General features: G+C 38.4%; 1 protein-coding gene across 4 annotated transcripts in view; it reads left to right on the top strand.

The window, feature by feature from the left end:
- The window catches only part of MAP7 (microtubule associated protein 7), a 152560-nt gene that overhangs the window by 92887 nt on the left and 31765 nt on the right, over nt 1-27908 (top strand). For 3 of the 4 annotated variants that reach the window (XM_090279897.1, XM_090279895.1, XM_090279894.1), the window contains exons 2-6: nt 930-1031; nt 8655-8732; nt 22709-22872; nt 23685-23802; nt 27374-27484. In XM_090279897.1, coding sequence (XP_090136023.1) covers nt 930-1031; nt 8655-8732; nt 22709-22872; nt 23685-23802; nt 27374-27484 — 573 coding nt within the window. The remainder of the gene's footprint in view (nt 1-929; nt 1032-8654; nt 8733-22708; nt 22873-23684; nt 23803-27373; nt 27485-27908) is intronic. The other variant, XM_090279898.1, reaches the window with a different exon arrangement.

The following is a 27908-nucleotide window of genomic DNA, read 5'->3' as shown; positions in this document are numbered from 1 at the left end:
GACTGAAGGAGATCAGTGGTAGGATCAGGTAGACTAGTCAGGAGGATACTGCAGTCACACAGAGAAGAGATGATCAGGAAGGTAGAAGCACAAGTGTTAAGCTGTTGTTCAGGTAGAGCTGAAAGAATGTACTCATAGAGAGAAATCAAGGATGACGCCAGGGCTTTGGGGCCTGCTCCACTGGCAGAATGGAATCACCTTAATGGATGGGGAAGACGAGGCAAAGCTGGTTTCAAAGCAGAGGGTAAGAGGCAGGAAACTCCAAGGGCTTGGTTTTTGACATGATTTTTTTTCTTTTAGAGTCCCAAACATCCTTTGACTATCCTTTGGAAAAATATTAAAGTAATACATAGAAAGAAAAATTGCCTGGTCCTGGAAAACCCTATACTTTCTGTAACCAGAGCACTGCCTGGTATTTCTGCCCTTCCTTCCTTTCCTAGAGTACATTTCCCTTAGTCCCTTTAAAAATCTTTGTTAGTGAACTTCTGTCAAAAGCGTTTTCAAAATCCTAGTAAATTATATCTCTTGGTTCCCTTTTGGTGACCTACGTGGTTATGTTCTTGGAATTTTTTTTGCTTCCTAACACAGGAACTTCGTAAGAGCAGAGATCAGAGGTTTTAGATTCCAATCATGTTCTGACATGGTTTTTTATGTGTAAACTGGGACAGCAGGGTGAGCAACTTCATAGACCTTTGATCACAGCACTGCTGCAAGATCAGCCCCTGAAGCCAAGGCTGTTGCTTTCTGGATGTGTCCTGCCCTCTGAAAAGTATGTTTCTGGAGGGCAGGGGGTGTAACCACGTCATCTGTTTTCTTTCCTAAGTCTAGCCTAGTACCTGATACAAAGGTGAACAGTAAATATTGAATAGGTGGAAATTTCTGAATAAACTTTAGGCAATTAAATATGTCTTTTCTCTTTTGTCTTGCAGCGCCGGATGGCTACAAAGTGCACGAGAAGAAAACTGCTGTCTCCAGCCGGCCCCACTCTGCTATTTCAGGACAAAATAGCCACCACTCAGGAAATAAGCCAGGTACGATGCATTGCAGTTGCTGTGGAAAAGGGAGGTTATCCCCCTTGAAGGCATACTGGAATTTAGGAGATCATGGTTCCAGTTCTGCCACCAAAATACACGCTTTTGCTAACTTGTATGAGTTTAAATCAGAGAGCCTCTCAAAGCCTTGACTTTCCCCTTTTAAAATGAAGCGTCAAAGACACGCCCTGTTGACTTCTCAGAATCATTTTGCCAATGAGATGAGATATGTTTACTGCCAAGCAGTGTATAAGAGGTAGTAATGTTACTATCATGTTTGAAATGATACGTATGACACAACTTTTTTGTACCTGCATGCCCAAGCATTATTACATATCTCTTTTGTGACTTCTTCAAAAACCATTTAAGGAAATCTTTACACATAGCAAAGCTGGTATAGAATTATGTTTTTGTTCTCCATGCCCTGCAATGGATGTACACCTACACAGCAATTTCAGTTAATAGACTATGATTCATGGTCTCTTCTCCTTGGTGATACAAAGATGCAAACAGTCTGTACCATAATACAAACAGTTGGATAGAAGATGCAGTTGCTTCCACGTATCCAACTACCATTGTGTGGTCCTTGGGAGAGACTAATGAGAGACAATCAAAGGGAGGTGAAGGCCAATTGAATACACCACGAGGATCTTAGAAGTCTGCTGTGTGCTGCATCCAAAGCCAAAGTCATTCAAGAACAGGGAATCAGTGAGAATAAAGATAGAAATAATTGCATCTAGCCTCATAGGAAACTTTCTCCATTATATCTACATCTGTGGACCTTTTTCCCATGTAGAAAAGTCTTAAAGGCTTTAAGTAAGACCTCAATTGGGCCAGTCACTTAGAAGAAAGAAGAATAAGTAGTCGTCATCGGCGGCGGCAGCCGTCCGTCTCGAGAGACGATGGTGTAGCTTCTTAAGAGTCTATCTGCACCGCCGAGAATGGCTGTGCAGTCCGACTCGGGAGTGACATGGTATCTGTCTCCTCCCGTGTTGAATCGACATCTTGTGATGACGCTGAAGCTACAGAGCCTGGGCAGGGTAATATGGAGGGTCTGCTGTTGCCCATGCAGCAGACCCCCCCTCTCTTCGCAGCTGAAGGGTCCAAGGGAAAGACGGAGTCGATACAGCTTGGGTTCAGGTGCGCCGCAGGAGTTGCCGGTGTTGACTACAACGTCAAACCGCCTTAGGGACTCCGGCTCCGGATTTTCTGTCGGGGTTTACTCCCTTAGCCTTTCCCCTGAAGAGGTATGCCGCAAGGCAGCGGAGGTTTTTTGGAGTCAGAGTTTTCCTTCTCTGATGTACCCTGACTGGAAGATCGAACCAGCGACACTTAGCTCGCAGGCCGACGCTCAATCCACTGAGCTAAACCAGCCAGGGCAAAGGAATAAGTAGTACTATTGCAGATATTGCATGAGCAACCATTAGTGGGAAATGTGTAGTTTCAGTTGAGTTTTAATTAGCAGACTGAGTTTTCCCCGTTTAGTTGGTTTGCTTTTTCATTCATTTGTTTATCCATTCATCTATCCCTCCACCACCCAGCCATCATCTAATAATATTTATTGAGTAGTTGTTCTATGCCTGGAAATGTGAGAGGTAGTGTATGAGCAAAACAATGGGACCCCTATCCTCACAGAGTTTATTCTGGAGGGCTTTTGTTCCTTGTACTCAAGTGAGCATCCTTGTGGAAGTAGAAATTCTTTAGCATGAAAACCCCATTTGTTTTACTGTGAGAATTAAATATAGCTAAATGGTGTGTACTGCTTTGCCCTTGTTCTCCCTGTCAACAATCACTTCTAATGGCTTTTCTACCATTCAATCAATTCTAATCAATGTTCATACCATTCTGAAATGCTGAAATTTAAATAAAAATTTCTACCATTCTTGACTGTGCAATTTAGATTTCTATACCCTGATAACTCATTTATTTATTTGGTATTAGCACTGTATAGGTACTAGGGGTGTATTATTAAAAGACATAATCCCTGTTCTCTAGCTGACATTATGGTGGAGTAAACTAATATATGAATGATACTTTAACTCAGAATTTCCAGTGTGATAAGGCAGAGCTGCAAAGAGTGCAGAGAGAAAACAGAGGCCAAAAACTCTCCACCCCAATTCACCATCTCTTTATAGAGCTATTTGATAAGTTGCTAAAGTCAGATTAAATGAGTGGACATTTCATTTCATATTAATTGTGTATTTTGAGAATTCTTGTGTCTGCTTTCTTGTAAGTAGAGATAAGCAAAGTTACATAAAAGGCTCTTTATTTTACTTCTCACCTGAGGATGTTTATTGATTTTAGAAAGAGAGGAAGGGAGAGAGAAAGAAAAAGAAAGAGAAATATTGATGTGATAGATAGAGCAACATTAATGGTTGCCTCCCATATGTGCCCTGACCAGGGATCGAACCCACAACCTAGGTACGTACCCTAACCAGGAATGGAACCCATAACCTTTTGGTGTATGGAATGATGCTCCAACCAACTGAGCCACCTGGCCAGGGCAAAGGCTCTTATTTTAAAAACCATCATGATATTTTCCTGTGTATCTCCGAAGGAGGCTCCATGTTGGAGAACTAAGCTTGAGTAAAACGTCTTGATTTTATCAGATATGCGTCATGGGAATATCTGTATAGAGCAAGTTGTTAATTTTCATTCTCTAGAACTTGAAAAGAAAAAAAAGTACTTGCTAAATGTTAGGATATTTTATGTATTGCCCTAACCAGACATGGGCATCCTGACCAAATGACTTCTCGGGTTCCTGTTTAACCCAGTAAATTTTAGTTCGTTCCCTTCCTTCCTTTACCTAGTGATAATTTAAACCCATTAGAAAACTCTTTGATTTAGAAAGCATCTATGCACATTCAAGTTATTAATATTTTATCTTTGAAGCATGTGTGGAACGCCCTGATGGTGTTCGATAAGTATGGGCTCGTGATGTCTCATGTTATTCAGAAGGGCCAGTGCTCCCAGCTATGAGTACTTGAACCTGGACCAAAAGAGATAGTTTGTAAAGTCACAAGACTGTCCACATCTACAGAAGTGGGAGATGGTCCTTTAAGACTCCATCAGCTCCTTCTGAATGGTTAAGAGTTTGACCTAATTAGAAGAGAAAATTGCATTTTATTCATGGACTCTAATGTACAAGAGAAAAACAGCATTTCAGGTTCATTAAAAATCCCTCTTGCCCTGGCTGGTGTAGCTCAATGGATTGAGCCCAGCCTGCGAACCATAGGGTTGCTGGTTCGATTCCTGGTCAGGGAGCATGCCTGGGTTGTGAGCCAGGGCCCCAGTTGGGGGCATACAGGAGGCAACCACACAGTGATGTTTCTCTCCCTTTCTTTTCCTCTCCCTTCCCCTCTCTCTAAGAATAAATAAATAAAATCTTTTTTTTAAACCCCTCTTAATTCCTATTCCTCTGCTACCCTCCATCACAAGTCTTTAACGAAAGAGCCACTAAAACTTCATTCTACCCAGTTGTTGATAAATCATTTTCCCTCATAGAAAAATGCCTGACTTGGAATTTCCCAGCCCCTCCCTCGCTGCTCCATCACGCCATTCTGATGACTCTTTATGTGCCTGGGGTGGAAAAGTGCACAGGACTGAGTTAGAGATCTGGTTTTAAGCCCTAGTGTGGGCACTTAGCTGTGCCATCTTCCTTAGTCATATATATTCCCCTCAGTTTTCTCATTTGGAAGATAGGTATAATAACTCCTCATTGAGTGAATGAATGCCTGGGGCTAATTCATAGGATTATTGTGAAGAGTAAAATAGTAAATGTGAAAGTGCTCTGTAAAATGCAAATCCGTAACAAGTTATTTATCGTACAAATAGTAATTGTTCACATAAAAGTTTTATAGATGTGAGTTGGTTTGCTTGATCTTTGAAAGTTGTTTTTTAGTTCCAGTTTTTGCAGGACAGTCCAGGTCTATGCATGTCATCAAAGATGGAATATTACTAGCACTCCCTTTCACTCTTAAAAGTGCCCCGGTTTGGGTGGTCGCCCTACTTTTTAATCATAGATCAGAAGTTGAATCAGAGTACTGAGAACTTTATAGCAAAGTTCTATTTCTCTTCAGTTTTCCTTCTGAGAATCAGTAACTTAATTTTATTCTAACAATGTTTGGTCTATTGGGAAACAATGTGGGATGTTCATAATGTTAAATTATTTTCTATACCTTGATTTTGTTAAAAAAAAAAAAAAAAAAAGATGTGAGGATGAAAATGAGAGGGAGACCAAGAATTATAGAAATTCACTATTTACTTGGAACTATTCAATTGTATTTTTTTCATTTTTGAAAACATATCTGTAAAGAAAATTTCTATCATTTTTAGTTATTAAAACTTAGTAACTGCTAGCATTTATATTTTTAATAGTTTGTTATCAAATAAAAGATTGCTTAGTTTGCCCCATTGATGTATATTAATGGAAGTGTGAAGGCTCTGAAAATTAACTAAGGTTGCTTGCTCATTTATTCATTCATCATTCAACAATACTTATTGAGTATTCTCCTATCTGCCAGGTACAGTCCTAGGCATTGGGAACCCAGCGGTAAATAAAACCCAAGGCTCTGCTCTTCCAACTCTAATCTGTCACAGGCGTTATTGACATTCTACCACCAAAGTGACTTTTTAAAAGATTTTACTCATTTTGGCTTTTGTTCCCAGGTTATTCTTTCTTCAAAATGATATTTTGCTATGGCTCTCATTTTCTTTTACTGAAAACAAATGACAGCAAACCACCCCCTACCCTCCCCCCCACACACACATGGTCTTTAACAAAGCACCATTTTCTAGTGTCAGAGAAAACCTTCCAGGGCCTGGGCCATAGCTTCCTCCATTTAAAAAAAAACAAAAAAACAAATTAAGACCTCATAACTGATTAGTAAATCTGAAAATCAAAATGCATGTCAGCAAATGAGGGGTTTATATTACCAATTTTTTTAAAACCATAACTTTAAGCAAAGGAAAATCATAAATTATCACCTAGCCCTGCTCATGATGCCAAGTTTTATGCAAGCTTCTAATGGGCTTTTATACAATTTTTATTTCGCTTAAATGCACAAATTCTGTGAAGTTTAAAGAGGCATTTGGGATGCAAGTTCTTTAAAGTTGTTGATGAAACTCTACCATGTTGTCTCTAAAGTCTTATTCTGGTAGGTTTCTGTTTTTAACATGAGATCTTAAAATGGCGGTGTCAGTTTAGTAGAAGCAAAAATAAACCTGATTTTGAGTGTAATTATTATCATTGTAGTAACAGGCAGAGAGAGCTTGTTAGGGCAGCCCTGTGCTAGAAACCCCTGGTAGCATCTCCCTCGGAGTCTAATCCAAAGTCCTCACCAGGCCCCGTCACATACTGGTCTCACTCTGCTCTAGTGGCTCAGCTCTTCCTGTTGTTTCCTGCACACCGCTGGCACTCGTGAGCTCAGGGCCTTTGTCCTTGCTCTCCATCCCCTGCAATGTCTGCACCACTGGCTCCCCTTGCTTTGATCAGAGTTTTACACCTAAAAGTTATCATCACCATTAGACTTCTCTTGGACCCTCTCTAAAATGTTAAACGTCCTGCCATCTCACACCAGCTGTTTCGTTGTCTTTTTTAGCATTTATCTCAGTCTGGCGTTCTTTATATTTCCCCCCTTTTTTTTTCATTGTGTGTATTTTACTTATTTATCCTGTGTATTAAATCTTCCCTGAGTTGATGACCTGGCTGGTGTGGTTCAGTGGATTGAATACTGGCCTTTGAACTGAGGGATCACCGGTTCAATTCCCAGTCAGGGCATAGGCCTGGGTTGAAGGCCAGTCCCCCGTTGGTAGCATGACAGAGGCAGCTGATCAATGTATCTCTCACACATGGATGTTTCTCTCCCTCTCCTTCTCCCTCCCTTCCCCTCTCTCTAAAAGTAAATAAATAAAATCTTTAAAAAAAATTTTTTTAAATAAATAAAATGGATCTTCCCTGAGTTGAAAGCAATCCCCCTTTGAGGAGAGATTTCTGTCTTTTTTATTAACTACTTTCTTTTCAGCACACAGAAGAGTGCCTGGTGCATAGCAGATTTTCATGTGTTCAGTGAATGAATGAATTTACTGAGACTTATCATGTGCTAGGCACTATACTAATGCTGGTACGGTATTATTTTATGTAATTCTTACATTGAGGTGAGATAGGATCTATTGTGTCCTTATTTTATAGGTAATAAGTAAAAACAATGTCATAGTTTGAGACTTTGAGAAGAGGGTAAGTAACTCAGCGAATAAGCGACAGAACAGGAACTGAACTCATGCCTATCAGACAGCAAACCAGGTCCTTACATATAACTGGTGAACATCTACTTAGAATAACTGCACTTGGGATTCTATTTGTTGTTAAAGAACAGACATTTAAAGCACAAAAGTAATAGAAGTTTAGTAGCTTATGACTACAAAACATCATATATTTTTTTTTTTATGAAAATAGCCAACAGGTTACAGTTATGTTATGTTTTTACATAATATTTGCCCTATGTCTTTATTTTATTTGTGTTATTTCCCAGTTTTATTGAGATATAATTGACATATAACACTATATAAGTTTATTGTGTACAACATAATGAATTGACTTACATGTATTAAGAAATAATTACCACATATGTTTAGTTAACATCCATTATCTTATATATAGATACAAAAAAAAAAAATAGGCTTTTTCCCTGTGATGATAATTCTTAGGATTTACTCTCTTTTCTAATGTTTCTAAATAGAAGAAAGGTACTTGGATATTCTCAGAAAAAAATTATATTAAAGTATATCACTGAAAGTATAGTCATAGTCGTATGTACTAATTGTAAGATGTAGCAATCTGTCATTTATCAGATTTACTGGACAAAAAGATATTTGTCTTTGTATATCATTAGTTTTTTTTAAATATGCTCATGGGAAAATTGAACCAGAGGCATGGAAACAAGGGTCAGACTGTCAGTGACCAGATGGGAGGAGTAGGAGGAGAAGGAGGGAAAGAAGGGGAAGGAGCTAGTTAAGGAACTGGTATAAATTACCCAAGGTCATGAACAACAGGGCAGGGATTGACTGTGGGAGAAGGAGGGTGGACAGGACAGGGGAGAGCAATGGGGGAGAAATGGGACAACTGTAATAGAACAACAATTGAATGAATGAATTAATTAATTTTTTAAAATATATGCTCATAGATAGAGAACAGGCTGACAGCTCTGGGGGAGGTTAGGGGGTAGAGGGATCCAGCAAAAAGGAAAAAGGACTCAAGGACACGGACAACAGTGTGGTGATTGCTGGGGGGAGGAGGTAGAAGGGGGACTAATGGTATTGGGAAAAAAAACAGTTAAAAAAAAAAACTACAGCCTGGCTGCTGTGGCTCAGTGGATTGAGCGTCGGCTTACCAACCAAGTATCCCTGGTTCAATTCCCAGTCAGGGCACATGACTAGGTTGCATGTCAGGTCCCCAGTTGGGGGTGCGAATGAGAGGCAACCACACAGTGATGTTTCTCTCCCTCTCTCCTTTCCCCCTCTCTAAAAATAAATAAACAAACAAATAAATAAATTATTTTAAAAAATAAAATAATAATAAAAATTTAAAATATGCTCTTTCTCCCATGTTTCTTATCTCATTTTCAGACCCTCCACCTGTGCTACGGGTTGATGATCGGCAGCGACTGGCCAGGGAGCGACGTGAGGAACGGGAAAAACAGCTAGGTATTTCTATCCCTCGTCTGATCTCTGAGGAACACTGTTGTTGAAATGGTACTTTTTCCCCCCCAGGAAAATGGACACTTAACATTGAGCAGATGGTCATCACTGTAATAACCCTGCTCTCTAGCATGTCTTCATGAGTTTTGCAAATGAATTACGAAACAGAATTAAGTGTGCAATATAAACATAGAACTAAGTTTTAAGTGATAATAAAGTCCGGCCCTGGATTAAGGTCATTTTCACTTCTTATATTGTAATCACAGTTTAATGTGGCCCTGGAGGGAATGTATATATGAGAGGCGTGATGGCTCAGCTTATATTTTACAACTTAAAAAAATACAAGGACAGTAAGCATATGGATCTTTTTTATGTGAACAGTTATGAGACTATACACTGCTAGGGCACTTACTGCTTTCCATGTTAAAATAATGCTGCTGTTGAATTTATAGACAGATGCTACTATTTTGCTGCCAGGAAAAGCACGAGACCTAGTGCTGAGGTGTCTGATGTTTTTCCTTTGTTACCTAAGGCCCTTGTGAAAGGTTAGCAACTACAGTATTTGCCATATAATCACCTAGACAGCTGGGTCACAGAACCTGCTTACCAGGAAGCCGAGATCAGAGCGCTCTGCAGTCATTGTCTCCTAAAACACTGAGCAAGAATCCTGGTGCCAGCTCTGGCTTGACTTTGCAGTCCATTTATACCAAGTTGCTAAACCTGGATACTCTCTTTATGGGCGTTGAAAAGACGGAGTGCCTGGTCAGTATATCTGTATTTCCGGAGTGTCTAGGTATTTGAAGACTCAGGCTGACTTAGGTTGCCTAAATCTTTCCAGTGCGTGATCCACAAATTTTCTAAAGTTCAGCTGCATTTTGTAAGAGTTCATGTTTTAATTAGGGAATCCAGCCCCTATGTCCCATCTTGTTATAGAATTCTTATTCATAAACCCAACTTTGTGTAATTCCCTGGAATATAGTTTTCAAAAGTCGGTTGGCATTATTTACATTATTTAATTCAGGCCTCTTTCTCTGCCTTGCCATAATGATCATATGAAGTCATTCATTTTGCTGCCAAGGTTTCTTCAATGCCTTGCTGGAAGTGAACAAGCTCTCCTATTTTTCTGTGCCTAGAGTTTACTCCCAGTCTTGAAGTTCCCTGTCCCTGACAGGTTTCCCGTAGGTCGGTAGGTTCCTGGAAGGTAGGGCTGTCTGTGGACTGTGCTCACCACTCCATAGTCAAGGTAGGTTTGACAAGTGGTCCAGGACTGAGAGAGAGGGAAAGGCAGAATTAGTGAAGCGACGAGACTCCAGATGAGCAAAAAGAACAAACTGACTACTGTGCTAGGGTGGCTGGTATTTGTACCCTGGTTTTGGATCCATCTAGGTATTAGCATTTGTGTCCTTTATCTGCCCTTTCCACCCCTCCCAGTTGGACAGGTTCTACGCTATTAAATGTCTCCTTAGAATTGTGAGGTGGACTCATGTCTGCTTGAATGGAGTAGCTCCATAGTGGTCAGCCTACTCCTTTATGATTTAAATCCCATTGTGAATTAGCTTTTACACTTGAATTCATAGCTTTCCATTTGGTTTCTGTGTCTTTCAAAGGCAAGCATTATTAATTCTTTTGTGGAAATCATGAATGTGCTGGGCAAACAAAAATGATTTCACTTCTTATGCTATAAAGTTGTAAGACACATAGCTCTGAGCCTGCAAATTCTCCCTACAATTTGCCTAGCTTTGTTTGTTGAGTGATTAGATTTATTTTCTTATGATGTAGTCCCATATTTCAATTCATATCAAGCGTACAGAACACAACTCATTAACTTACATATTCGGAAATTTTATTTGCCAGGTATTGAGTTAACAAGGTGAATGAAGGTGGAGACCCAGCCTTGAAGGGCTAACTGCAGTCCAGGGTGGGGGCAGATGAACACAAAGCAATTATAATACAGGATGGCATTGAAGGGGTGTACACAAGGGCTGTCGAGAACCCACAGAATCAACCTGGGGATGTCAGGTGTCACCTGAGCTTCCAACCAGAGGATAAAGGAGAGTCATCCAGGGAGACCGAAGAGGGAGGGACAGGAGAGGAGTGATGTAGGGACAGGTGGGAAGAAGGCATTTGGTAACAGACCCAACATGCTCCTCATATTACTACATGGGTCAAAGAGTCGCAATTTTACTTTTTTGGTGAACCAGTGTATAATATACAGTGTTTCTCTTTCTTCTTAACCCTTCCATGTTAAATATCATAGTTTTCCTTAATTCTGATCTCATGTCTTTTGTTGTTGTTGAGAATCATAATTTTCATGAAATGCATCCATTCTAATTTTTCCTTGCATTAATTACATTGTATTTTTAAATTTTATAAGTGTCTTATTGTTTATTCTTTTCCATTTAAGCCATCATAGTATGATAGAAACTTAGTCTTTAAAGGCTCCCTAGAATCTTTATATATATACAAATAAACATTCCCACAAATGCGCATGCATTCATTTGTAAAGAGTCATCTAAGCCTAGCATCTGATTTAAGCTGTGCGCTCGAGTACATAAGGTGGTTTCTAAAAGAATCTTTCATACTAAAAGAAAATCAAAGGGCACACATGACAAACTACCTGTAAGCTGTACTTTGCAGAAACTATGGAAGTAGTTATATTTCTTTATAAGAGGGGTGGGAGACTGTCTGCCACTTAATAGCAGATCTTTGGAATGCTTTTGGAAGAAAAAAGTTGGGAACAACAGTATTACAAAGCTCTTAAACTTTAAAGCTTTCCAAATTAAAAAGAAAATAAAAAGGGAATACATTCCAGAAATTCCAGCAAAGCAAAATTTAAAGTGATTGACCAGTGAGACTAATTATTCTCTGTTGGATGTAAATTGAAATTAACATTGAAAGGTTTTTTTAATCTGCATTTTTGAAAAGCAAGGTAGAGACAATAAAGGTCTTGTTGTTTTTGTTTTTTGGTGGCATATCATGTTTGTACTGATTGCAAACGAGTGGACCTATTAATAACTTTCTGTGGGTTAAACCTCTAGGTCATGCTTTAATGCTTTTATGGCAGGATTATGTCACATGGCCTGTTCCTTCTACATTAGGTTTGAATTTATCACATAAAATCAGGCATAATTCTTCATGCTTGGGATTGTTCTCTCTGGTTGAGCATATGGATTCCGAAAGCATTATTTTTCTGCCTTAAAAGTTTCATACATGAAGGAATCTCAACCACTCTACTTCATCTGACTCTATTTGGGCCATTTTTTCAACCTCCTTCTCTCTTGAATTCTGTCGTCTCTCTTCTAAACTTTAATTTGGTTTTTCCTAGAGCAAAAAAAAAACTTATTTGTTCTCATTGTTTCACCTCTCCTTTTCTGATGGTATGGGTTTCACATTTCTAGCTACTCATAAAGCAGTAGGTGCATTTCTATTATCTAAAACTCAACTTCTCTACAACTAAATTGTTCACCAACTTTTACTCCAAAACTTACTCCTCTGGGTAACATCTGTGTCCCAATCTATTGCACCAGTATTTTTCTGGCCCCAAGAAATTATTCCTCTCAGCTATTTTTGATACTTCTGGTACCGCCAGAGGGACTGGTGTGTTTCTAACTACCAGTGTTAACACTGGATCTTTTGCAGAATAAAACAATCTCTTTTCCTTGGAAGACTAGTGCTGTGCATTATCCGTTCTCCACCCTGGCCTGCTGAGCCCCTTGTAGCTACCGGTGGTCAGTCTGGACTCAGCCTCGTCCTCCAGCTGAGGCTTCAGCTCTCCCTAGCCCAGTATGAATGTAGAAGCTGCCACACTCTCTTTATCCCAAATCCATTTGTCGTAAGACTAGAGACCTCTGTCTTCAGCATAAATCTCAGATCCATGACTTTCAATTCGCTGCCTCTGCTATGATCACACTCCAGGCCTTAATGAATTTTTATCTCAGTCACCAAATCGATCTCATTGATGTACTTCATTACTCCGGCCCTGTCGCAGTTAGTACCAGTCTTTCTTTTTGAAGCCTTCTTAGTCATTATCTTTTCCCTTTTGGAAATACTGTCATTTTCTAGCTATGTCGTATATCTTGTGTAACTATGATATTTTAGCTCACTTTGTAATGCTATTTAATATTCTACTGACTTTTTCTCATTGGATTTTATATAACTCCCTGGTTGTGTATATTTTAAGTTTTTAAAAGGTATGAGCATTGTTTTCCACTTCTTTGTATACCAATACATGGCACAGTGCTAAGTATAAACAGATGTCTCATAAATGTTTGCTGATTTTCCTGATTTTTACTGGTCTTACTCAAGTTTTTAATTAAGTAATAATATTAACATTACCTTAATATTATTAATCAACAATAATAATAATGTTTATTAAACAGTAACTATGAGCCAAGCAGTGTTCTAAACACTTCACTCTGTATTAGCACATATAAATGTAGTAGCAAATTAACACAGTGTTTGTACTTTTTATTGTATGGGCCTGCCATAATTGCTAATATGATTTATTTACTTTATTTTTCAAACACATTGTGATGATCATTTAGCTTAAGGAAGGAACTGAGAGAATCTAGAAAAATGGAGTCATTAATAGACCCTCTTTTCTTTCTGCCATATCAGATGTGTAATCATGTTTTCCATTTATACAGGGCCACCGAGATTTATGCTAAAATTCCTCACATGGTGCTGCTGACTGTGTTAAAATTCCTGAGCAAGTGGTGACATTGTTAAGTAAGCGCAATCCCTGCGCGTTACATGCCGGCATTGGACTTTCTGAAGTTGCAGAGCTGGGCATGTATCCAACACCCACGTGAAGAAAGGGTTAGAGTACCTCCTCACCCAAGTGAGATGCAGGAGTGCCCTCTCCTTTTGACACAGAACAAGAGGGTAAAATGCAAGTGTAGGAGCAGTTTTTGACATCTTCTTGAGAAAATTTTGTGGCATTGGAGTCCACTGAATACCTAATTGTATGAACTTGGAACAGATCCTGGTTACCAGTTTTTCTTCAAAAACCTTTATAAGGATCAGAGCATGTATTGTAGAATTTGTGTAACAGTGTAACTTTTTTATTCTAGAAAGCTTAAAGTAAAACCAACCACCACTGCCCTTTTTTTAAAGCAACTTCATGCTATTTTAGTTTGCTTACTCGTTCAGCTAATATTTACTGTGTGGTTACTATTGAGCCAGGAACAGGGATATTGAAGTGAAAAGATCAGCCTCCTGGAGCTTACATTGCTATGTGTCCCACCTGGAATGTTTCTCCTGAGATGCCCGCATAGCTCATTCCCTCCCCTCCTTCACGTGTGGTCTAAATGCCATCTCTTCAGTGAGGCCTTCCCTGACCACCTTACTCAGCTTTCAAACTAGCACTCTATTTTTCTCCATATCACTATCAGCCTCCATCCAAGCATGTATGTATTTCACATATGTCTGTCTGCCCCCATTGGAATGAAAACTCCATGAGAGAAAGGACTGTATCATTATTTTATTTCTACAGCCCAGTACCTGGAACCGTGCCTGACACATAGTCAGCATCTAACAGTTGTTTGTTGACTGTTAAGTGAAGAGTAAGTCTTTGCGTTTGAATATAAGGAGAGGTGAATGCAGCAGGTATACTGCAGATTCATTCAGACATTACCGAATTATCAGGTAATACCTGCCCTTCTAATTGTTTAGGCAAACAAGTCTTGAATTCTTATTCTTAAGCATTTTCTCAATTAGAGGAACAAAGATACAAAGATAATCTATCAAATAGTTGTGCCTTAAAACTGCTTGTTCTTCATGTATGCTATAAAACTAATAGCCCTATAATATGTTGACAGAACTAAACAGGATACTTAAGAACTATTTACCAAATAATCTTCTATGTTTAGGGAGATTCAGGGCTTCCCTATCTGAAGATGATACAAATTAAGTTTGAAGTATTAATGTGAATAGAGTCACGTTCCCCACTGGGGCTTTCTGGGAGCCTATAAGATTATGAAAGATTCTCAGAGAATGATATGATTGACTCATACATCTCATGAAGAAAATTTTGAGTCAATAAAACCTGTCCTTCATTCATATTGGATTTTGTACCTAAGTATAAAGCTGTAAAACAGACCTATCATAACATAATATATTAGAAACAACAGTACTTAATATACAAAGGGTTTTGACCTTCAAACATACGTCAATTAAATTATAGTTGAGGGTTTGTTTGTTTTTTTAAATATATTTTATTGATTATATTGTTACAATAAGTTGAGGGTTTTTCTGAGATAATCTCACCAGACTTGCTTGCCCTGTCAGTCATAGCTTCTTATTTTGCCTTTTTCTTCCTAATGCCATCTCAGGGACAGCAGTATTAGTAATAAGAGTGTAGTCAAGCACTAAATGATCATTTCAATCTGGCGTAGCATGTTTATCTCAAAAATGTTGATAGGGAAGTTAGAGTTAATTAGTAAATAACCAGGAATGCTGTACCTCTGACTGATTACAGCCATAAATGAAACTGCCCCTGATTTCATACTTCACATGATTTGATTAGGACAGTCATTGGTTTTGACAGAATTACCCACCAAAAAAAAGGGCTTTGGGAAAGCAGTCTCTGCCATCCAAATTTCTACTGCATAAAACTCTGGCAGCTCTGTGGCCAGTCTTGGCATCTGGCCTCCTAAGGTTGTCACTTAATGAATATAGCGCACAAAAGCTTCTAAGTCTGTCAGGCAGGTTACGAGCACCTAAGGGATCCGCATACGTGTTAGTGGGAGGGATATGGACATCAGCACATACCAAAGCAGCTATATCATGAGTCAGGCTCAGGGCTGGAAAGAATAAATGCTTGTTACAGAATGAATTAGTAACTCAGAGCCTGAAGCCTTAACGTTAAATGAATCATTGTGACTAAGCGGCCATTATCTGTTTGTTTCCAATTTACTTTGCCTTTCAGGCTGAAGAGGAAAAAAATTTAAAACCTGGAAAGTAAAGGACCTTAAAAAACAGATGATGATAAAGACTAAGAGTGACATTAGAAGATCAGGATCTTCCCAGGGGATGCCCAACTTGTCCCCATCTAGAGGGGGAGCTTCAGTCCTAGGGAGGTGTTTCAAACCATGCCTTTTAGTATAATGGCTCCTTGTTTGCTTGCAGAGTCAGACAGCACTGAGTTTGAATTCCAGTTCCACCACTGGTTTGTTGTGAGACGTCATGCAGGTTGCTTCACTGCCCTGTGCCCCAGGCTTCTTATGATAAGATGTTTAATAGCAGCGTCTACCTCATAGAGCGACTATGAAGATAAGTACCGGTAGATCACGTGGGTGTCAGAACAAAGGAAGAGTTGAAGATATCTCGCCATGATGATGATGGTGATAAGATGAGCATGAAGGTCATGTGATTCCACAGATACGGGCTTCAATGCCTGGGAGAGGGGAAGCCTGGTGTATCTGAGCTAAAGGGAGGGAGAGAAGGAGAGATGTGTGTGCTTCCTGGTCTAGCTGAGCAGGGCTAGGTGAGACCCCCAAGGAAAGAGAAGGGCAACATTTTGAGGAATGAGAGCAACTGAGGCTTGAGACTGGAACAGAACAGGCCCAAGGACACCACTGCTTTGTTTCCTTTAGCAGAACTCCATTTACTGGAGCGGAGGCCAACATTCATTGAGGCCTAGCCCTAAAGATAAGAGGTTTGGGCACTGTATTACTATTGTATGAGGAAGGTCATCCTTAGGTGTAAACCCCTGTCCCAGCTCCTCGGTCCCACTAGCCTCCAGGGGGAGAAGATTGACAGAAGATACAAAATTTTAGAGACAATTCTGATGTGAAGTGTTACAGTCAATTGTTTAGATGTGCTGAGTTAGGGTGGAGATCCAAGAGGAAAAAAATTTTTTTAAAAACTGCTTTATTGACATACTGACTTTACAAGGGGGAAATTGAGGAGGACCCTGAGGTCTAACTTTGTAGACAGTTTGGAGGTAATGAATCTGGTAGCAAAACATAGAAAACACAGTAGGTTCTGGTTTGAGATAGGAACGAATATGCAAATAATCAGTAAGACTATGTGATGGATCTGACTGGGAAATTCAAGTGGGTATTTTAGGCAGGCAGATGTGACTATGGAAAAAGTATTGTGTAGTACCTTAGAGTACAGGCTTTGAAATCTGAGTTTAATTAAAATTGTAATTACTTCTTTTAGATTATGTGATCTGGGAGTGCTATTTAACCCCTTTGGAGTTTATTTTCCCTCATTTGATTTTAAATTCCATTTTGTCTGCTAGTAATATTCCCACATTTATTTCAATTTTGTTTTTATCTGCCTGGTAGCTATTTGCTCATTGTGTTTATGCTTTACTTGGTACTTTGTTATAGGTTTATTTTTTTAAAAAACATAACTTTATGTTTTTGTTTTCAGCCTGGTCTAAAAGTCTCAATCTTAACTAATAGGCTTGATTTTATTCCTTTTAGCTTAATTTTTAAACTTTATTTTTTCCCTTTTTATGAGAGGGTCAGACTTGGCGGTGTGGAGTGTAGGGGTTGAATTGAAAACAAGCACTCTGTTTCCATGATTCCCCTTATTAATATGAAAACGGTGCTGTAATTTTCTATACAGTTAGTGATTACCTTTCATTCCCATTTCTTGATTATTAAATAAAATTAATCAGTATTTCCTACCTAGAGGCTCTTCTGAATTTTCCATTTCACAGCCCCCTCCCTAAGGTTAATGAGCTAGATTTAGCCATTAGATTCCTCTTCTTTTCTTAGAATTATTTTCTAATACATATAGTAATTGTTTTTATAGCAACATTAAAATGAAATTTATTTTAATGTAATCAGTCATTATTGACATACAGCACAAAGATTAAATTTTTAACATAAAATCAAGTCAAAAAGAAACCTAATTATAATCCCACACATGTTGTCAAAGGTAAAAGCAAAGAATTGAGTCATGGGAGTTCATTGGAAAAGAGTCCAGAGATCATTTTGTACACACTCTCTAATTTAGAACTCAGTTAGGTTAGGTAATTTTCCCAAGGTCACAGAATAGTTGACAGAATCAGAATCTAAACTCAGATATTATCACTTGTCATTTTCTGATTCTTCATGATGCTTCTGGCTATTCTGGTACCCAGTGTTACCAGTAACCTATTCATATCCTTCCATATCTCATATGAAACTAAGACAACACCTGTGTATATTTCACAGGTTGTGATAATATTACTCTTTTCTCTGAATGTCACATTTTTCTTCCTTCATATTGTGATGAAATTTGTACTCCACCTACACGGATATAAGCCTGTCCAGAAGGACTGTGCTGGGCAGTGGATTGTCAAATGTGACTGGAATGGGGAGTCCACCCGGCCCATGAGTGCCCCACCTGAACTCTCTGTTCTACCCGTGTTCTTCCCATTGGCTGAATTTTCTCTGTAGCCATAGGACAGGCACTAGTATGATCATCAAAAAGATTCACTCACTATAATTATCTACATGTATTAAGTTCCTACTATACACACAGCCGTGTGCTAAGTGCTTTATATGTTTCTGGGAGCCCACCTAGCAACTGTGTCAGGAAGATGGTGCCACAGCTATCTGAGGGAATAGAACCACAGAAGTCGCTACTTGTTCAGTGGCAGGACTGAGAGTATCCACTACAGTTCCCTGCCTTTCATTGTTAGTTCTTTTTTGTACAAGAGCTGTATGTTTCTGAATGGAATCCAGATGGATAGTGGAGCTCCGCTTTGTGTGGAACTGACACACTGTCACAATGTCATTAAAATATAATCCTGGTGGCAGCAGCTCAGGGATGGGACTGACTTGTTAATATCCAGCATTTTAGGGGCTAGAGTGTGTTTTCATTTCATTTCATACTATGATCCCAGAGTCCAGGGGAAAATTGTAACTTCACAGGAGTAAAGGTTAATAATATTCATCACAGTTCCTTTTTTGGACTTGCTATTATACTTTATAGAGCTGCCTCTGTGAAATTAGTGATTGTTAATGATTTAAATACTGAATGAGTTGTATGCTCAGGTTGTCATAACAAAATGCCATAGACTGGATGGCTTAAAAACAACAGAAATATATTTTCTCACAGTTCTGGAGACTGGGAAGCTCAAGATCAGATTTCCAGCAGGGTTCACTTTCTGATGAGAGTTCTCTTCCTGGCTTGTAGAAGGCTGCTTTGTTCTCACAGGAGCATCTGAGCATGAAGAGAGGTGGGGAGAGAGCTCCCTGGTGCCTCTTCTTATAAAGACTCTAATCCTGTTGAATTAGGGCCCTACCCCTATGACCTCATTTAACCATGATTGCCTTCTAAAGGCGCAGTCTCCAAATACAGTCATACTGAGTAGAAGGGCTTCAACAAATGAATGGGGGTGGGGGTGGGGCCATAATTCAGTCCGTAGCTGTTGTTGATTTTTTCTTGTGTTCAAAAGTCCTCATTTTTTAATGGTTTAAGGCTTTTGCATTATCTGTCATCCTTAGGGGATATTTTAAGGAACTAAACCTCTTTGAATAAATCAACCTTTGATTCCTATTATAATGTTGAAATAGGTGTTATCCTTCGATTTTAAAAAGGTTGCGTGATCAGTGCTTGGTAATAATCTTCGCACTCGCCAGCATACTCTACCATAAGATGAAAAGTGTTGTTTGCTTATTTCACTATTGTTTGCCTGTTCTCTGTATAACTGTTTTAAAAAAAGACAATTGTTTAAAGAAAGCTCTGCAATAGGATCTTGACTTCCTGGTAGAAAAATGGAAGTGGTACTCAATAAGAGTTTGATGGATAAAGATACGTTTTTCCTTGAAACGATTAATTGGGGTAAAAGTAATTATAATTGTAGTAATGTCTAGCCCTGCTGAGATAACACAACCTGAAGAAGTACATTTAACATTCTGAGTTGAAATCATGATAATGATGACAATGACAAAGATGGCAGTCATAACTATTATTTGTTGGAAGTTTACTAAGTGCAGATAACTATTCTAACTGTGTTAAGTGAAATTATTCTCTTAGTCCTCCCACTAAATCTGTGAGGGAGGTCCTATATTTGTCTACAACTTACCCTAACAGAAGTGAGTCACAGAAAGGTTAAGTAACTTACAACAACAGCAGCAACAATATGGGAGGAAACATGGTCTGTGTGGAAGGTGTAGTAAGGAGACAGGTCTACTGCGAGAATGAAAAGGCTATTAGGGAGAGCAATGCAGGTAAGGCCAAATAAGGATATTCAGGCCAAGTTTAGGTAGGACTTTAGAAATCAGGAGAAATTAAATGTAATGAAATAGTCATAAATATTTATGAGCAAGAACACATTCTGATGAAAAACATTATTTAAGGAAAAGTAATCTGTGAATTGATTTGCTGTTTTACAAATTTTACCTTACCAGTTTTTAAAAGTATATTTAATATTTCATGAACATCTTTATCTCCTATTTTATCTTCTTGGCTTCTGGATCTCTTACAGGAAAGGACTATATTACATTCACAAATGTCCTCAATAAAACTGAAATTTTCCTCAAAACAGAGTATAAAATCAAAAGACTATGTAGTTGGAGAAATAAATGTAAAGAAATAGATGTATTATATTGTATATCCACAGGTTTCCTTTTTCTGCCTGTGACCTTCCTATATTGTTGGTGAGAGTATAAACTGGTATGACTTCTACAGAGGACAGTATGAAAATATCAGATTTTAAATGTGTATTTTTTTTGACTCAGCAATTCTACTTCTACACAGATACACACGTGTACACAGAGGTTTGTGATGTACAATGTGTCGCTCAAGGTCTGAATAATTGAAACATTGGAAACAACTTAGATAATCCATTAACAAGTATTCAGTTATATAAAGTAACATATGTTGTCAATAGAATATTGGCTAGTCATTAAAAAGGTTGTTGAATTCATATTTCATAGATTGGTATGGAAAGATCTTTAAGTTATATTTTCAGTGAAAAAATATAGAGACTATACTACCACATGCCTGCAGTTCTACTTTTTTTTACATTTGTAAAAAAAAAAAAAAACAGTAGAAATAGAATATAAGAGGGTCTACAGTTATAAGAAGACCCTCATTTCACCTTTTAATATTTTGTACTTTTTAAGTTTGGACAAAATTTATGACTCTAAGTCCACCTTTGTAAATGAATTAAAATGTGTAGTATCATTAAAAGCCTGCTCCATAAGATAGATAGTTCCATATAGAAAACCCAGAAGATCTTATGTGCATGAGTGTGTGATCACAGTTATTGTATCTTAAGAAAGGGTTAGAATTATGTTCTTCATCTGTTACCTATTTCAACATGTGTTCTCCTAGTGTTTTTTATGATTCACTCTTTCAGTAAATATTTAGTGAGTACACACTAGTATGTGCTTTTATTAAAGCAAATTTTCAACTTGGGACTTAGAATTTCTTTAGAACCAGAGGCTTTTGAAATTGGAAGGAATCTTAAAGATTGATTTTTTTTTAAATATCTTTTATGCAAGAGAAAACACTAAATCCAAGTGAACACATCCGAGGTCTCACCCAACTGTAGCAGCAGAGTTGCTGGAAGAACCCAGACACCTCCCATGCCAGTCCCCAGTTCTCTCTGTTCACAGGACAAACTCATCTTCAGTCTGTCCATGTCCTTGTCATTCATGTTCCCTCTGTGAAAGTAAAGTCAATTCAAGCCCCTTTCAGGAGATTTGTCTCCTGAAATGAACACCTTTGGAAAGATTTAATGGTAGCAGAAATGCAGAATGCTTAATATTAAATATTTAGAGGAAACTGAAATGTTCTGAATTTTGATTTTTTTTTCTCTTAAAATGTACCATTTTAATTTGTATGCCACGCAGTGTCCTCAAAGTTTCTGCTTTAAATTTTGTTTGGACACTTTTGCCTACAATGTTAATAACTCATAGTAAAGATATGTTTAGTTACAGCTCAAGGAAGCATCATAATAAAAAGTTAGTTTTGTATATTTTCCCCTAAAAGGAGGAAGGAACATGTATAAAGTAAAGAAGAAACATTCCACCACCGAAGGCAATTTTTTTGAATTGTGTATTTCCATGCAGTTTGCGATACTGTCTCATCTAACCAGCTTTGAGTTCTTCAGACCATCTGCTTATTGGGCCCCTCACATGCTTATGTGCTATGTGCTCTGTGCTATGCCAGTTAGGCATTCAACACGCCTTTCATCAACTATCGATCTTTGGGATTTTCTTCTGAGCATTTTAACTCTATCAGAGAACCAGGGCTATGTTGAAATAAACGTAGTCGTGTTTTCAATATGAAGGACATCACATTTTTTAAGTATATTTTATTGATTATGTTGTTACAGTAGTTTCAATTTTCCCCCCTTTGCTCCCCTCTGCCCAGTACCCCGCTTCCTTCCAGCAATCCCACCCCCCTTAGTTCATGTCCATGGGTCGTGCATATACGTTCTTTGGCTTTACTCTTTTCTATATTTTTCTTAATTTCCCCGTCTATTTTGTATTTACCAATTATGCTTCTTAATCCCTGCACCATTTCCCCATTTCTCCCCCTTCCCCCTCCCAGCTGATAATCCTCCAATTGATCCCCATACCTACGATTCTGTTCCTATTCTGGTTTGCTTAGTTGGATTTTGTTCTTATTTTTTAGATTCAGTTGTTGATAGTTGTGAGTTGAAGATCATCACCTTTTTTAATGAGAGAGACAGAGAGCACTCTTGGTTTTGGGGCATCATATCGATATCAGAGTTGACAGCGGAGCATGTGATGTGGTAATAATATATCAAACTAGAGGACTGTTGGCTCCCAAAGAGCACAATCCAGTGCATCTTCACCACCCTCATTGTTAGCATATTAGATAATGCTAAAAATTAACATTAGTGCTTTTTATCCTGAATATTTGAGGAAAGCCAAGGCCAGGCTTGGTTACGGCAAAACCAAAGACCCCCATGCGCGTTAAACGCTCACCACTTACACAGCCCTCGCCGTTCCAGTCTTGAGCCTGCCTGTGTTTGATTCGCCTCATCTTTCTTCCAAAAGCTGCCAGAGAAATACTCTGGTTAGAAAAAGAAGAGCGAGCCAGGCAGCACTACGAAAAGCACCTGGAAGAGAGGAGGAAGAAGTTGGAAGAGCAGAGGCAAAAGGAAGAGCGGAGGAGGGCTGCCGTGGAGGAAAAGCGCAGGCAGAGACTAGAGGAGGACAAAGTAAGGTGCCGCCCACACTGGGAGGCGGGCGGGAGGCGTGTCTATCGCAGCAAAGCAGCGGCCATGCTGCGAGACGTGCCATTTAGGTGCTGAGACGCTTGACAAATTGTTTCAGAGTAAGCGTCTGGGCGGATGGTCACTGTGCGGAGGGGGGTCAGGGATGGAAGTTGTGTCCAGAATGGTGTGATTGTTCTTATTGCCACAGAAACTTTAAATGCCCATTTTTTTTCCTCTGGTCTAGACCTATCACTTACCTGTGTTCAGTTCGTGTATACTGAAATATCAAGACCACTCCTAGTCATTGGATTTCCGTAGAGCTTGCCATCAACAAACATGTTCACACACTAGATTGTCTCATTAACCCTATTCGACCCTTGAATCTTGTCAAAAATGGAAATTTAGACTCCAGGTGTGTAAGTTTCAAGGTCATACAACCCAGTAAGCTGTGGAGTCAGGATAACCCACATCCTCAGATTCTAAATTCCGTTTTTTAGGTAGGGCACCACACGTGCTTAGCACTTGTATAAGCTAAGACCTGCACTACCAGGAAAGCATCACATTCACAGTAGTAATAATAAGGATCATTTATTTAGGTACCTACTCTCTCCAATGGGCTTTCTCAGCTGGTTCCTAGTGATTTCAGTAACCATCCCAGGTTGATATATTCTCACTCTAAGGTAAGGTATAGACGTTAGGAAATAGATTAGGAGTACTGAGGCCAAGTACTCCCTCTCCCTCAGCTCTGCCTTAAGTTAAAGAAGGCTCAAACAACCAGGTTGAATCTAATCATCAGCTGCTCTGTTCTGTTTAAGGAACGCCATGAAGCTGTTGTACGGCGAACAATGGAAAGGAGCCAGAAGCCAAAGCAGAAGCATAACCGGTGGTCATGGGGAGGCCCCCTCCATGCGAGCCCCAGCATTCACAGCACAGGTATTCCGGCAGTGATCCCTTTCACAATCACTGTTTTCCTCTCCTGGATAGTAAAAGTGCAGTTGCTTCTTTTTTCTAAGTCTATCTTTGCAAAACAGAAATCCTGCTGAAATAATTAAACTACAATTAAATGATGCTTCTACTGTTTGAGGATAAGAGGGTGATGGAGGTAAGAAGTTTCTCTCCCTTAACATAAACTACTTTTCTCACTTGTTACAAAAGTCCTTGAAGAGGGAGAAATCTATGCAATGCTTCCAAATAAACATGCTAGTTTCAACTCAACACTATTTTAATTAATTTACACAGGGTTTCAGGACTATGAAATTGGTTCACTGGTTTTCTCTTTTACTCTAGAAGAATCATAGTCATACGGACTGATCAAAATCCATATGACGAGCTTACGTATTCTGACCCTAACGTGTATGCAAACACGAATGCTCTCTAAGAGCAAGTGCAGGTTTTGAAGCTACAAATAGTAGTAGATATCTAAGCTCTCCCCTTGTTCTTAACTGGACATAAAAATACTGAAATTTGGAATTAGTGAAACGCTTTATTTTTGTACTGTAAATTCAATACACCTTGAATTTTATATAGTGTGACAGTTCTTTTTCATTTGTGTGAGTCTAATAACTTTTTTTTTTTTTAATTTACTTTGAAAAATCATTGTCTTACATTCTGTCCCCAGGTGGTTTTGTTGAATCATCATTCACCTTTCTCGGTTTAGCAGGCCTGGACCACCACTTCACAACTTTTGGTGGTAGTAGAAAATCTGGTACAGACCTCCCTGTGATCGCTGATGGCCTCTCCTGTAGCTAGCACCTCAGACCTAGGGCCAGAGTTCATCAATAGCTGAACCATCACCACCTTAGTCATAATGCTTGCTTAATATCCTGTTGCATAGACCTAGATCTGGATATAGCACAGTATTTCTTAAGTGTGAGTATACAACTCAGGTGACTTAAAGCTATTGAAATAACTTCATGTGATATGTTTCCTTTCTCCTTAAATAATCATTTTATATAAAACTTTTTTTAAATCTAATAAATTACCTGGGATAAAGTATATCCAGTTTGGTTTCCCCTCCCCAACCCATTTCATACTGGTGTTACCACTTGTACTTTTAATCTGAATGTTATGGGTTTTTGTTTGTTTACTCTATCCTCTTTCATGCCTAACTTCCACTGTATCTTCTATAACCCCTTCATTTAAAAAAATCTAGAATCACATTGCCATAATTTACTTTTCTATAACAGTGAACCAAAACTGAAAGCACTCTTCTTTCTGGGCTCCTCACGGCCAGTGCTATTTGGTGGGGCACACATCAAATCTGCCATCATTAGGATCATTTATGGAATTTTATTCTAGGGATAGTTTTACTTACATATTCCATGCAGAAAAGCTGTCATGGTCTATATTTGTATAACCTGGTTGATTTTGCTTTTACTTGGCTTTGTTTTTTACATGTATATGGCAGAAGTATACTCCTACAGATTTTCAGTGTGTTTGAGGGGAAATAAAGTAACTTAGCTTTAATTCTCGCTTTCACATTCAAGAGTTCAATATATGACCTTTAGTACTGCCTCTCCAAGCAAGAGAGGGTAAACTGTTGGATAAAATTCATTTTTACAAGGGCTGTGAATTAGAGAAAATTGCTGCTATGCTAGAACAGAGAAGTTAGGTAATAAGGGGATTATGCCCCAGACTGTCAGTGGTTAAAATAATCTGGAGAGTAGCAACCAGGTCTTACTCATTTTGAATATCCCTTACCATACAGCAATGCCTGGCTCATGGCAGGTACTCGGTCGGTGTTTACTGACCAGCAAACAGATCCTAGAAATTAAATTTAATCCAGATTAAATCTGTGTTGTCTGACTACTCGTACATCAACTGGCTTGCAAAACTTTATACTGTTTAAGCCAATTCTTCAAAAGTCCTTCCATGAATTTGTGTTTTGTTCAGTGAGAACAAGAAATAATTAAAAGTTACCTTATTAGGTATAAAGTAATATTAAAATACATGTTATACCTCCATAGTTTTACCCAAGCAGAATAGGCCTGCATGTAGACACAATTTTCCTCTATTTAGAGTTTAACATATAAAGCAGTATCAGAAAATTAATGCTGTGAAATCACCTGGAAATGACTTTCATTCACTATTCTTCCTTGTGCCCTTGAACTTCGCATTTCATGATTAAGGTGTTCCTTTTGATATTTTACCCTTAATGTTTTCTTTATGTTAGGAATAACCTAAGGGCCCATCAGTTAAGTATAAATAAATTTGAGTCACAGAAATGAAGTTCAGGTTGTTTTCAAATAATTAAATACTTTAACCATAAAATGAGTCACAATAGGAAATTGAAATACCTATCTGATGTTGGTGAAAGACTTGCTTCTCCCCTGTACACTGTAAACAATGACCAAAAATGGTTATTCTGTGGGGGAAACTTTACTGTATAATTTTTACTACCAAGGGTAGTTAAACCAATGGCAATTACGTTTTGAAAACTTTTCTCCCACAAGGAATATTTTGGTTTGTTTTTAGTTTAAGAAAAACTGTACAATAGAAAATAAGACAAAATATGGCAAAACCCCATTACCTTTGGCTATCATAGGTCAGAACATCTACCTCCCTTCTACATAAATATAATGAGATTTTTAGACTTTTATTATACACAATTTTATTCAGGGAACATGATTTATGCTAATGAGAATTGTTACAACTTGGTTCCACTGTACACAAAGCAAAAGAAGAGTTGATTTTTGCCTTTTAAATGGCTGCCATTCCTCTTCTGACGTGATCTTTAAGAATCTCTCTAAAATCAACTCAACTGCGGGGTGAACAATATTATTATTAAACTTAAAGAGGAAGAATTCTGATTTTCCTTATATTACTGTCAGTTTTGTTAGGCAAGTTTGTGGGCTGTTTCTACATTTGTAAACCACATTAAATTCTATGTTATAGGCTTACCAATGTGGTTATTAGTAAGACTTTTTAAAAAGAAATGCCACAGTGGCAATCCTTCCCACACCTACAGTGTTTCCTCTTCTTTCTTCCTTGTTAATCTATTTTCCTGAAATGAACTTCCATGCTCTGGGTAAAAATGACCCTGCAAGCACAGCTATCAGCAAATGTGCTGAACCTGGTGTTCTTTGGCTTCTACTGTTTGTACTCTGTTTTACCAGCACTATTTCTGCCCCATTGTGCCTACTTGGGGAAATTACAAAGGCTCTTGGGATTATGGTCCCCTCTTTTCTTCACAGTTCACCTCAATTGTTTTCATTGTCTTCCACTGGCCGTCATTCATTTGTTGTATTTTAACAATATGTTTGAATTTTTCTGGCTGACAAATGCGTGAGCTGAATGTTTACTTTAACCTGTAAGAAAAATAAATTTTATTTCTAGCCTTTAAGTTACCTTTCAAATGTCCACTTAGAAAACTGTGCTATTATGAAAGATCTAATGAGTGATAGAGCTGAAAGCATCCAATCCTAGTTTTTCCTTCCATCAGAGAACTAGGAAATTGCAATCCTGCATGCTGGCTGTGAATTAGCATTATCTCCATTTGTTTTAGATCCAGACAGGAGGTCAGTTTCCACCATGAATCTTTCGAAACATGTTGATCCGGTCATTAGCAAGCGGCTCTCCTCTTCATCTGCAACTTTACTAAATTCTCCAGATAGAGGTACAGTCAAAAGGAAAAAAAAAAAAAAAGTGTTGTTATTTACTTAATGCTTTTTTTCTGGATGTTTACAGATAAAAATAAGCATCTGAAGTTGCTTTCCCTACGTTTCTTAAATAGGAAGAAAAAAACTTCAGAGTAAAAAAGCAATAAATGGCTGAGCAGCATTTCCCTTGCGACAAGAACATTTCTCATTTTAGAACTTGGCTGAATGATTGCACTTAGCAGTGATGAAAGCGGTGCTTCTCTCAACTCTTTAGTAACTGAGTTGACAGCTCCAGAAATCACCCACTTATCCACCAACATGCAAATAATCTTTGTTATGAACATTTATTTTACTTCAATCATATTGTCTTTGACTTTTCATCTGTACTTTGGGAAATCCAGACGTTGACTTTCTAAAAAAATATTTTTTAATTGATTCACA

This window comes from Furipterus horrens, unplaced genomic scaffold, assembly GCF_987537825.1.
Source record: "Furipterus horrens unplaced genomic scaffold, mFurHor1.1.pri manual_scaffold_6, whole genome shotgun sequence".
Taxonomy (NCBI): Eukaryota; Metazoa; Chordata; class Mammalia; order Chiroptera; family Furipteridae; genus Furipterus; species Furipterus horrens.
Note: the sequence above shows the minus strand (reverse complement) of the source record. Positions and strands in the feature narration are given on the sequence as shown.